General features: G+C 38.5%; 1 protein-coding gene and 1 pseudogene across 7 annotated transcripts in view; one reads left to right on the top strand and one right to left on the bottom strand.

Annotated features, from left to right (window-relative positions):
* Positions 1 to 13,138, top strand: part of Tnik (TRAF2 and NCK interacting kinase) — a 371,845-nt gene that overhangs the window by 309,000 nt on the left and 49,707 nt on the right. For all 7 annotated transcript variants that reach the window (XM_048347119.1, XM_048347122.1, XM_048347120.1 and 4 more), the window contains 2 exons: positions 364 to 603; positions 2,888 to 2,994. In XM_048347119.1, coding sequence (XP_048203076.1) covers positions 364 to 603; positions 2,888 to 2,994 — 347 coding nt within the window. The remainder of the gene's footprint in view (positions 1 to 363; positions 604 to 2,887; positions 2,995 to 13,138) is intronic.
* LOC125351983 lies at positions 10,282 to 10,693 on the bottom strand (annotated as a pseudogene).

Here is a 13,138-nt window from a genome sequence, read left to right on the forward strand (position 1 = left end):
GGGGAAGAAGTTTGTAATATTACATTTTATAAGCACTTCTCTTGTATTACCCAGTCGACAAATGTTCAATAAAGATAGTTATCATGTGACTCTACTGACTTCCTAGCAGTTCCAACTAAGCCAGTTTACTTCTTACTACAAACCATGGGTCAGCCCCATGCATTGCTCTACATAGAAGGTTCTAGAAAGTTGTTTAAAGCATGCTGCATTGAGAATATCTATATAGTTACCACACAAAAATGGTATTCCCGAAAATACTTTGGATCTTAATTCCACTAGGTTAATATTTTCAAATGCAATTATATTTGATTTTTTGGTTCTTTTGCTCTTCATAATGCACCTCTGCTGTTGGTTTGTACCTAGATCCCCCAGCTGGTATCTGTAAAATCGCAGGGACCTGCTTTGACCGCCTCCCAGTCAGTGCATGAGCAGCCCACAAAGGGCCTGTCTGGGTTTCAGGAGGCTCTGAACGTGACCTCTCACCGCGTGGAGATGCCGCGCCAGAACTCCGATCCCACCTCTGAAAATCCTCCTCTCCCCACTCGCATTGAGAAGTTTGACAGAAGTTCTTGGTTACGACAGGAAGAAGACATTCCACCAAAGGTAATGCTAATATTACTGGCATGGTTATAGCATCAGCACCATGGCTAATGGTTAACAACCACGACTTCCTCAGTTCCCCCCCCCCCCCTTCCTAGTATTAAAGAATATCCTGACACCAAGGTACCTTCCTTCTCAAACATGTCCCTTCTTCCTAGACTAAAACTTGGGTTGTCATTTATCATATCTAACCCTTGCTTTCTCAAAGGAACTAGACTTAGGTATGTCTTGTATCTAGAATTAGAACTCTCAGCTCTAAGCATTTCAAACTATTTTCCAATCCATATTTTAAAAACAGAATAATGGATATTTTCATTGATATCTAGACACATTGGAAACTTCCAAATAGAAAGTAAAAAATTTATTTATTCTTTTTTTCATTTACTTTTAACAGCATAAGAGTAAATAAGAGTGAACAGCATAAGAGTGAATAGGAGTTTCAGAGGGTCAGAAGATGGTTGTGCCCTTTGATTCTAGTTTCTTCTCTATAGGAAATGTTCTTTTTAGGCTAAGATTTAAATTCGCTTCTATCTTTACTTAACTTTTTTTGTTTGGTTTTGGTTTTGTTGCCAGTCCTGGGGCTTGAACTCAGGGCCTGAGCACTATCCCTGGCTTCTTTTTGCTCAAGGCTAGCACTCTGCCATTTGAGCCACAGCACCACTTAAGGCTTTTTCTATATATGTGGTGCTGAGGAATCATGTATACGAGATGAGCACTTTACCACTAGGCCATATTCCCAGCCCCTTTACTTAACTTTTTAAAGGTACATTTTTAGGGTAAAATGACTAGCCTCCCACTGTGTAGAACAGTACTTAGTTTGAGTCTTTTTTTTTTAATTTTCCTGTACTAATGGTTTATTGTTCTTAGTAATCAGGCAGGTGCTAACTCCGGAACACTTCTAACAACCTGCGTGTCTTCAAAGTACTGGACACATATTTGCATGAGATTCCAGAATCCCTTTTGTTCTCGTTTTGGCACAGGGAGCTGTGACAAATAGAAGGTTTTTAATATTTCCAGGGGGGAAAAATTGAACAATGAAAATAGCTTGTAGTAGATATTATGGTATCCTTTTGTGGGAGCTGAAATGTCATCAACAAAAGTTACTTAGGAGCAAAGCTCAATGTAAAAAATAAGGATCTGGAGAAACTCAAAATGGAAATTGTTGGTCCATCCTCTAAAAACAGACAATACAGACATCTAGATGTCAAGCCAGAAGGAAACTTTTAGGTCAGCTTAAAGATTCAGGCTTTAGTCATTCACTGGGCTCTTTCTTCTCTACAAACATTTATGTTTATGAAGATAAAATGGAAAAGAACAGTAGAGCCCCAGAATTTGAATAGGTGATAGCACCAATTTGTCCACTCCTCTAACTTTTATGTTTAAATAAATTAAAATAAAAATTCATATTTCAAGATGAGGATGACACTTTACACAGAAAATTACTTTCTATATCTAGACTCATAATGTGATTGCATTAAATAAAGAACTACTCTGGTACACTTGCCAGATTGTTTGATTTTGTAAGGAAGTATCTACGTTTCATAAAAAGAGACATACTTGAGGCATACTTGAATTCTTCATTGGGCTTTTCCCAGATAAGCTAATAATATATTTGCCTACATACCTTCAAAGTCTTATTGGTACTCACATAGACTTTTTGAAGATCATTTCAATATTTTCATTATTGTTTTATAGTACATTTTGCTAACTAACCTTCCAAACACATAGTCAAAACCATATGGGGTTTTAATTAGCAATAGCAACTTGATCCAGAATTGCAAACATCTATATTAATCGTAAATTCTCTGAGCTCACCAACATAAGACTTGTACAGAAGTTCTAGGCTGATATCCTAGTTACTTAGCACACTTCATATTCTGCAAGTTAGTTGTACTGTGAGCTGAAAATGAAGCTTAGTTTCTCTGGGTGGCTCTCATCTGAGGCAGCTTCCAGTGAGATAATGGTCCCCAGAGAGCATTCTGAAGTTTACCACTCTTACCCAACTGAGAGATATTAATTACTTATAGCTCAGTGAATCAAATTTTTTGGCTTGATCTGTCTATATTTTTTCAACTAAAATAACCTTCCATAGTATTTGCTGAATGGCTCTCATTGCCTTTTCTCAGTAAACCCATTTGATTCTGTTGTATAGAGTTCAAAATTCCTTTGAGCGATGCAAGATGGTATCTGTAAAGTTCTGGAAAAAAATATGGAATGGAATAGGCTCTTCAGACAAATTCAGAAGTTGTTTTATGGAAAATATTTCTGAATTCTGCTTTTCTTCCAGGTGCCTCAAAGAACAACTTCTATATCCCCAGCGTTAGCCAGAAAGAATTCTCCTGGGAATGGTAGTGCTTTGGGACCCAGACTAGGATCTCAACCCATCAGAGCAAGGTAAGGAGAGGCAGGTGGAGGAGAGTAGCCTCCCAGGACCACAACTGACTTTCTCTAAAACATGTCTGTATACTCTTTTCAATTTGGAAGCATGAACTTTGAAGGGGCAAAATCCACTCCTTTCTTTTACTTCAACAGATTAGAGAAGTCAGTGAACAGTGAGGGGAGAGGTCATGAATTAGGGAATGAATAAGTGAATCAAGCAACTCAGAAGCTAGTCAAGTTTTAGAGAGATAGGTTTTAAATCTGGGAGCAAATGTACAAATACAAATCTGGTTGCAGGGCTGGAATATGGCCTAGTGGTAGAGTGCTCTCCTCGTATAGATGAAGCCCTGGGTTCAATTCCTCAGCATTACATATATAGAAAAAGCCAGAAGTGGCGCTGTGGCTCAAGTGGCAGAATGAGCCTTGAGCAAAAAGAAGCCAGGGACAGTGCTCAGGCCCTGAGTTCAAGCACCAGGACTGGCAAAATGCAAACAAACAAAAATCTGGTTGCAGTTCCCCAAACCACATTAAAAAGACTATTTTATGAAGTCTTTTATGAGGTTGAAATGATTTTTAGGTCAAGAAGTATGCTCTGGGAACCACTGAAACATTGCAAGGCAATTGTCAAGGGAATAGTGACCAACTGCAGTGCTTCTCTAACTTGGCAGTTTACAGAAGTGTCATCTTCAATAAGGACAGCACCTCTGTGGCATTATGAATGACTGAACTACACATTTGTAGTTTCTGTGTTCTGCCAGAACTTTCCATCAACCATACAGATTGCCAAAGTCAGAAGGAAGTCCTACCTACTCCCACTGGTTGATTCAGAGGTCTTGAGAGAAGCTGGAAAGTAAACAGTATCTGAGCAGATTTTATGTGGTAACAGGTGCTGTTTGCTGCTATCATTCATCAAGTTTTCTCAGATTTTTCTGATGAATAATTCCATTTTTAGGATCCACTGAAATAGGAAGTACTCTCTGCTGAGGCTATAAAAAGAATGATCTTGGGAAGACTGGTTCCTTCTCCTTTACTGTGTTCATAACAAAGAGACACTGAAAGAGCCCAGCAACACAGCAATAGCTGTGGCTGTTTATACATATCTGCAATATGGAATGCTTTTGATCTTAAAACTTTAATTTTCCTCTTCACATGAAAAGTCATAGCAAGGGGTCAATCCATAAGGTGAAACTAATACTAAAAATATGAATCCCTTTAGGGCAAAGATACTAGCCCATTTTGAGTGAAATTACCAATTGTACGAGGCTCTCAAAAAGCCATTTTTGTCCAGGGAACTTGTCAGCCTCCCACCAAGCTGGTGTTGCTAAGCAGCACCAAGGAAGACCTGAAGGCGATGTGCCCAGGGAGCCAGAGGAATGCAAGTGCTGGATTGCAGTGAACTTATCAACCCACTCTTCAAACAGCAATCAGGCCCCAGTTACCAGTGCCTGTTGCTCTTTTGATCCCTGCCTTCAAGGCTCTGTTCATTATTAGATCAGTTGCTTAGAACTGACAGTTGCTTAGATCAGGGATTGTTTCCATTTTAAGTAGTTTTCCTTCTGTCAACCAAAAAGAAAGAATTATCAACCATTGTATAGTCAAAGAAAAAGCAGCTTTTTATTACCTCTGAAGTACTATTTTAATGACATTAGGGCTTACGGTAATTGGTATTTGATGGTTAGTAGCTTATAAAATATGAGCTTTTCCCTTGGAACCCACTCTTTCATTTGGTTCAAGGAATTTAGACTTGGTGAGAGATATTGAACACTTCTATTTAGAGAGGCAGAGAGGAACTGAGCTAAGAGTTAGTAATTACCTGCAGTAAAAGTCAAAGACTGAGGGGGGGTGGGGTAGAGACTCCCCATTTCTGCCTGTGGAACAGTCCTACAGATGGCCCCAGCTTCTTGCTGACACATATCTCCACGTGAGCAGCATTTCAGATGTGTCAGGGCTAGGAGTGCAGCACTGTGGCAGAGCTTTTCCTAAGCAAGTGCATGGCCCTGGGTACAGTCCCCGGGCCTGCCAAAAGAACTTTTCTAAAAACTCAAGTTTAGATTATAGTTTTTAAAAGCTTCAAGAACTAATTTACAAAGCAAATGAAGGAAGTACACTGGCGTCTTTCTTTGGCCATATCAGTACAGCATTTCGAGAGAGAGAGCCAATGCCTGGTGATTAGTAAAGCCTTTGCATCTTTGTTGATGTCACATTGGTCCCTGCAAGTCCCATAGCCAGGCTCTGGGCTGCAGATGTGAGCTCCACAGGGGCATGGACAGAAGCCAAGCATGATACCCAAGGCGAAAAAATGAATAAGTAGTAAAGCCAGGATGGGCCCTCTGATAACCTTAAGTCTTTGCTCTTAAAGCACCACTCAGCGCTACTCTGTTTGGTGTGGGTATGACTAATACTACTACTCATTTTCCCCAGGGAAGGCCTCCATTTGCTGACAGATGAGGGCATCCTTTCGCTGTACCTTTCTCACACCGTGGTTTATGATTTTTTTTAACAGTTCCTCCTTATCCTGTGATACTTACTATCTTTTAAAAGGCTGAAGCCCTGCAGACCTACTTACAACTCAAATACCCTTACCCACTCAAGCTGCAAGTACTGTTATCACATGCTTTAATTTAACAATTCCCTTCCTCACTGCTGAAGCCCGGGGACAACACAACACCATGACTACACCCCTGTGTCTGCACAGCTGGGCACACACCAGTCACAGCGGCAGTGGGCCGTTCTTACCGACTCCTGGACTCCCAAATGCCATATCCTATCAGCATGCTCAGTTTCAGTTTAAATCAAAATCTGATTTGATCATTTAAAAATATTGGTTTAAAGAACCCAAGGCACTTCAATATTTAACTTTGATTCATGTGTTCTTTTAAAGCAAATTAAAATTTACTCAAACAAGTATATTCAGAATTTGAACAGATTTAAATTAAGCCAGAAACAACCAGTCAAAACCCAATGACTAAATGCTTAATTAAAAGAAAACAGTTTTTTGTCCCATCCCAAACCTATCTTCATATGACTTACTTGTTCTCTTTGGCTATGTCATCAAAAAACAAAGTGAAGTGAATTTTGGCAGTCAGCCAATTAATTACAGACTTGGCCCAAATACTTGGGCACAAAATCACTTTATAATCATTTTCTGTTTTGATTTTTTTTATATAATTCAAGTGGATGGAATAATTGCCACATTTTTACTTTACTGTTTATTTCATAGGAAGGATGGCAAATGTCTGAATTAAAACTCAACATTTCAAGAAATGTATTTGGATGTTTTGAAGTTTTTCATGTTGAGATCTGAGCAGGCTCAGTTAGTAGGTGAACAAGTTCTAAAACTGAACCTCTAACAGCATTTTTCTCAGACCCTTTGCCCCCCAAAGTAGGGTCCTACATAAATAATGAAGAAAAGCATGCAAATGATATAACACTTTCTCAGATCATTCATGTTTTACAAAATAATAATAAGGTAAAAGCCATTGTAATAATAAGGTAAAAAGTTATTGTAAAGTTTTCTCTATTTTTCTGTGTGGTTACATAGAAACTAAGTTCTTTTATTCCAAAACAGTAAAAAAAACAGCAACCTATTAATGCTCATGGGATCTAATTAGCTTCACACAGAAGAGGCTCTGAGCAGTCAGGGATGTATGCTCATCCCAGCTAGTTCTGTACACGATAATGCCCCTTTCTGTGCCCACACAGCCCAGCCCAGCCCAGTACTTCATCACCTAACATGGCAGGCCCCTCCTAACTGATCTGCCTGTCTTGCTCCTGGTCAGATAAACATAAGCCTACATGGAAGGTACACAGTCCCTGCCAGGTTTAAAGGCTGATGTTATAAAACCTGACCTTTTCTGCCAATAGGTCCTAACACAGACTTGGCACTCATTGCATATGCACCAGCCTTCCTGCCACTGCTCCAAGATTGAGTTAAGTGCTCTCTCTCCTTCTCAATGCCACCCTTCACCTCTCCAGTCCATGTTGACAGTTCCCTAAACTCCAGCAACATTTCCAATCTCACGCACAACATGCAGAGTTCCACCAGGTTCACTGTTGTCTCCACTGTGTAGATCTCATTGGCAATTAATGTTCTGAGGTTGGTTTTTTTTTTTTTGTTTTGGGGTGGTTTGTTTTGGTCAGTACTATGTTTGAACTCAGGGCCTCTTGCTCTCTGCCTTTTCTCTCACAGCTGGAATTTTACCAGTTGAGCCACACCTCTGCTTTGAGCTTTTATTTTTATTTTTTTGCTGGTTATTTGGAAATAAGAGTTTCAAGGATTTGTCTACCTGGGCTGGCTCCAAAGAAAGATTTGGAGTTGTGGGTGGGAGCTACCAGTCTGGCATGGTTAACTTTTGATGTGACTGTGCCCAGGGCTTCTCCATCTCTCATCCTCATCCAGCAAGACTCACAAGTCAATGCTTATAAAGAATAGAAGGAAAGCTATAGTACAGTAAGTATCAGAGCTCTGCAACCACACTAACTAGGGGAAATATTTCAGGCTATTTACCACCCACTGCCTTTCTTCTCTCAATAGATTTCTTTTGTTAGTACAAAGAACAGTACATTACCATTTCAGAGCAATACAAAGAAACCTTAATAAGGCCACCATTCTTAATTGACAATAAAGCCGATGCCAATAAATGTTTAGAACAAAAAATTAATTATGCATAATAATTCCTTTACTATTTTTATAAAAGAGAATGCTTTAAGAATAAGAAGATTCTTTTTTATGAAAAGTAACAATGTCTAATGTAAGTTATTTAAGAACTAGATTTAGTTTTAGGCATTTTTAATTGAAGGATATTTACATTTAGGATTCAAACCTATTTCAGTGATTATATACAAATAGTGAAAATATAGTTACTACCCTGCCATTAAAATTTCAGCATTGGCTCTCCAATAGTCTACGAGTTTACAGACAGCCATTCAGTGTTTGGTTTTGCTGTTCATTTGGTTAACTTAGCAAGTCCCTTACCATAATATTTAAATTAAAAAATTCCAATGATAAGTATTATCACAAGGTCAACATTCACATAATCAAAATTAACAAATGATGAGGGCACATTTATTTGTATTTAATGTTTTCCATTGACTTGACGCAGAGTCACTTGTGCTCAATCTTCATGGGAGATATATATAGTCCCACAAAGCAAGATTATTTGGCTTAGTTTCTATTTACAAGGATGACTGTTTTCATAACCAGGTCTTTTTTAACTGTAAAGATGATGTACAGAGGGGATTACAATTACATATGTCAGGTAATGATTTCATTTCTTTTTGAACAGTGTCACCTCTTCCCTCATTTTCTCTCAGTTTTTCCCCTTCTGACACCTGCTTATACAAGTTGTATAGTTCATTTTCCACATAATATCTAGTGAGTATCACTGCTGAATTAGTTCTCCCTTTGTCCCACCATTTCTGTGCTTCCCTGTACCCTCCCCCAAACAGATAAACTTACATGTAAGACAAAAAGTACAGAAATCAAAAATAGGGACAAGAAGCGGGGGCGGGGGACACACAAAAACTAAAATAAAAAAACCTCATTTCCATTTCTTGGAGATCATTTAGACAAACATCATTTTATACGATCATATGCACATAGCTGTTGAGCCTTTGTGATCCTCTCCTAAAAATATTCTCCTTTGATCTCACCGTGTTTATAGAGCCCTAGTTAATTTATCATGTCAAGCATAATTTTTTGTCTTCTACCTTCTAGTGTGCTTACTTGAAGATTTATAGGCACAGTCTAATTACTACAAATGAGGGAAACTATACAACCTATGTTTCTTTAGGTCTGGCTTACTTCATTAATATAATTTTTTCCAGGTCTTTCCATTTCCTTAAAAATGGGGCAGTTATGCTTTCTGATGGAAGCACAGGATTCCAGTGTGTGTGTGTGTGTGTGTGTGTGTGTGTGTGTGTGTGTGTGTGTGTGTGTGTGTGTGTGTGTATCACATTTTCTTGAGCCATTCATTCACTGAGGAGCATCTTTGTTTTGTTTTGTTTTTTGGCCAGTCCTGGGCCTTGGACTTAGGGCCTGAGCACTGTCCCTGGCTTCTTTTTGCTCAAGGCTAGCACTCTGCCAACTTGAGCCACAGCACCACTTCTGACCATTTTCTATATATGTGGTGCTGGGGAATCAAACCCAGGGCTTCATGTATACGAGGAGAGCACTCTACCACTAGGCCATATTCCCAGCCCACTGAGGAGCATCTGGATTGATTCCATATCTTGGTTATGGTGAACAATGCTGCAATGAACATAGTTGTGCTGGTAGCTTTAGTGTGGCCTGGTTTGTGATCAATGGATAAATGCACAGGAGTGGGATTGTTGGGTCATTAGGGAAGCTCTGTTTAGTCTTTTGAGGAACCTTCATACTGTTTTCCAGAGCAAATGAACAAGTTTACATTCTCAGCAACAGTGTAGTAACATTCTCTTTTGGCCACACCCTGCCAGCATCTGTTATTGTTGCTTTTCTTGGTAATGGTCATTCTAACTGGGGTAAAGTGGAATCTCAATGTTGTTTTGATTTGCATTTCTTTTATGGACAGAAATGTTGGACATCTCTTAATATGTCTATTGGCCATTCTTACTTCTTTGGAGAAGTCTCTGTAAGTCTTTAGCCTATTTTGTAATTGGGTTGTTGTTTCTTTGAGAATTTTTTTGGAAGGGGTGGTTAATTTTTTGAGCTATAAGTATATTTTAGATAAGAGGCCTTTGTCTGATACATTGTTAGTAAAGATCTTCTCCCCTTCTATAGGCTTTCTATTTATCTTGGTGGCTATGTCCTTTGCCATGCAGAAGCTCTTCATTTTGAGGCAGTTCAGTTATCCAGTCTTTCTCTGACTTGTGACTCTCGATCTTTACTTTAGGAAGGTTTGGCCCATGCCAAGAAGCCCTAGTGTTTCCTCTATCCCTTCCTGTAATATTTTCATGGTATCTGGCCTTACATTGAGTTAGCTGATACATTTGGAATTGATTCTGGTGGTGGTGGGGGGGGGTAATATATAAGGATCTAACTTCAGTTTTCTGCATGTTTATAGCCAATTCTGCCAGCACCATTTGTTGAAGAGGCTGTCTTTCTTCCATCCTGTGTTTTTGGCTCCCTCATCAAATATTAGGTGGCTATAGGTCTGTGGGTTAAAATCAGGTTTTTAATAGACTAAGCTACAAGTGTTTCAAGAGCAGGAACCGTATTTTTAAATTTTTTACATATGAAATAGCTAATATTTAACATAGTGTAGTACTCTTGAACTAGCCAGAGTAAAGTCAAAACATGAAGTGATATCTTTTTGTTGTTGTTGTTTTTAAACCAGCTCTGACAAGTTTTAGTAAAGAAAAATTATGCAGTTTACTTTTCTCCAGTTTGTTCTGGCATGCTTCTAATGATATCAGAATCACCTGGATCAATGATAGCCAGTGTGCATACTCTGTATTATTTCCCACATGCTGTGCCCAGTTCAATATTATTGCCACTGTAGTGATGGACACTAGTTTTGGCCAACATAGCATAGTATTCTATTTCAGATTTCCTCAAGGCTGGGCAGTTGTTGGCGAGGATGACCAATTTCCCTTTGCCCTGTCTGATCATCTTCAGGGTATGCTTGTACCCCAGCACGTACTTTCCACTTTTCATAACAAGTTGGAGTCTAGAATTGATTGACTCCAGAGACTTTTTCGTCTTCTTGGTGGCCACCATCTTCCTGTCTTAGGTTGCGGGAGGGCTCCCAACCGAAAGCAGCTGACAAGATGGCTGGGTGGCGACAAAGGATTCCCCACAATGCCATGAAATGACATCTTAATATGATATCACACTGTATTAGAATCATAGCATTTTGATGACTCCATTCACAAAAATGTGAAATTCTGTTTGGGTACTGAAGATACTGGAAACAGGAGGAAGCTGATGCAGGTCACAGTGTTTGCCCCTCAGTAATTGCATGGCAAATAGATATGAGCTCTGAGATTTTGTTCTCACTGAACTGTCCCTACCCAGCATTTTGTAAACGGCCTCCAACCACCATCACTAGCTGTGTCTTCTCTAACATCTTCCCTGATTTTTAGTGGTAGCCCAGGTAGCCCTGATTCCTGCCTCCTTTTTGCTTCCCTATAGGCAAAGCATGAATGCAACTGGCTGTGTGAACCTTAGACAAGCTGAGTCTTGTCATTACTGTATCTCAAATGCCTGACCTAGTGCCCAATATAAAACAACTGAATAAGAGAATAAATACAGCCTTTTGAGGACATTATATGAATATGAATAGTACAGAAAAATCTAGAAAACTGGGCCCCTAACCTGCCAAAAAACTTAAGTTAGTTCTAAAGTTAGCACTTACTCTTTTAAAAAACAAATTTGCTAGTAGTCCAAGAATATATTATTTCTATATAAAATATATGAAAATTGCAAATACACAAAATCTCTACTAGTTATGTAAGCAAAATACTTAAGTTACTCACAGATACGAATTATAAATGGCTAATAAATGAGAATAAAAAGTCATTCTAGGACAGGTATGGTGATATATACCTATAATCCCAGCAGAAAGGATGGTGAAGCAAAGGTTTGTGAGTTTAAGGCCAGCCTTGGATACATATCAAGAGTCTTAAACAAACAAAAATGAATAAACAAATAGCAATATTTAAAAGCCATACCCAACAACCAAATACAATTCATCACAATTCTTATATTAAAGTCTGGTAAGAATTCACATGCTACAGTGAAAGCTGGTAATACCTTTATACACTCATGCACATATATACATGCAAACATATCCAAGCATGTGTGCCCTTTTACCCAAGGATTCCAGTTCCAAGAAACAGAGATGTGACTGAATATTGGTGTGAAAATATATGGCTATTTGTCACAGCAATGACCTAGACACTCCTCAGTACCTAACATTAAAGAAATGAGTAAACTAATCAATAAGATGGGCTATTATGTAGCCATTACTGCTTGCAGAAGCATATGAAAATACTCAGTACAGTTAAAGGGGAAAAAGCAAGAAGTAAAACTGAAATATTATATGCTTCCACATATACAAAAGAGACTAGAAAATAGTGAAACATTTCCAGGTTCATGCATTTCCTTCCTTATTTTTACCTTTTAATGCATTTCAAGTTCTAATTGATGAGTACAGGAATACAGTAAAAGTAAGCCTCTTTTTAAAAAGATTCACAATCTTGAGTCTTCTGCTTTTAATGTGCTGACCTAGGAATTGGGTCAGGAGTTCATCCCCTGCACATTCAGTACCTGGCCTGGAGCCCACAGGGAAAGTATCACTGCCATCTTCCTTTAACTCCTTCAGGGCATGAATGACCTCAGTTTTCTCTTTACTCTTTTTCATTAGGAATGGGACTGAATGATACTATGATACAAGTCTACCAACAGCAAGCCATTTTCCCCAGCTTTATTGAGGTTCAACTGACAAAAAAAATTACAGTGTACAATGTGATTCATTCATATATCTATCACTTCCCTAGTTATTTTTGTGAGATCTACTTCAAGTGTACTGTATTATTAACTGTGGTCACCATGGTGACAACAGATCTCCAGAATTTGTTCATTCTGTGTAAATGAAACTCTTCCCTTTCACTAGCATCTCCCTTTCTTCCCCTACAACCTTGTGTGATAGCCCCTGCTAACCACCAAATTCATCCTCTGCTTTTCTGGGTTAGACTTGTCCACATACAATGAGACCTTGTAGTATTTATCTTTTGTGATTGATACATAAATGTGTATTTTATATACTTAATGTATTCATATGTACATATATTTTCTATACCATTCATGCATCAGTGAACATAGTTGATTCTATACCTTGGCTACTTTGGATTATGCTACAATGAATGCATATATCTCTTTGACATACTGATTTCATCTTACCTGGGTGTATACTCAGAAATGGGACTACTGGATCATATGGTAACTTGGTTAACATATATTTCTACCAGCAGTATTCAAGGGCTCCCTTTCCCTATAGCCTTGAAAGCACTTACAATGTTTAGTATTTTTGATAATAGCCATTCTAACAGGTATAAGGTAATACTTTAATTTCCATAAGCCCATAGTTGGTTTATGTTTTCTGTTGAGAAATGTGTATTCAGGTCTTTTGCCTACTCTTAAAATCTGCTTGTTTTCTTGCTGTTGAGTTGTTTGGAT

This window comes from Perognathus longimembris, chromosome 5, assembly GCF_023159225.1.
Source record: "Perognathus longimembris pacificus isolate PPM17 chromosome 5, ASM2315922v1, whole genome shotgun sequence".
NCBI lineage: Eukaryota > Metazoa > Chordata > Mammalia > Rodentia > Heteromyidae > Perognathus > Perognathus longimembris.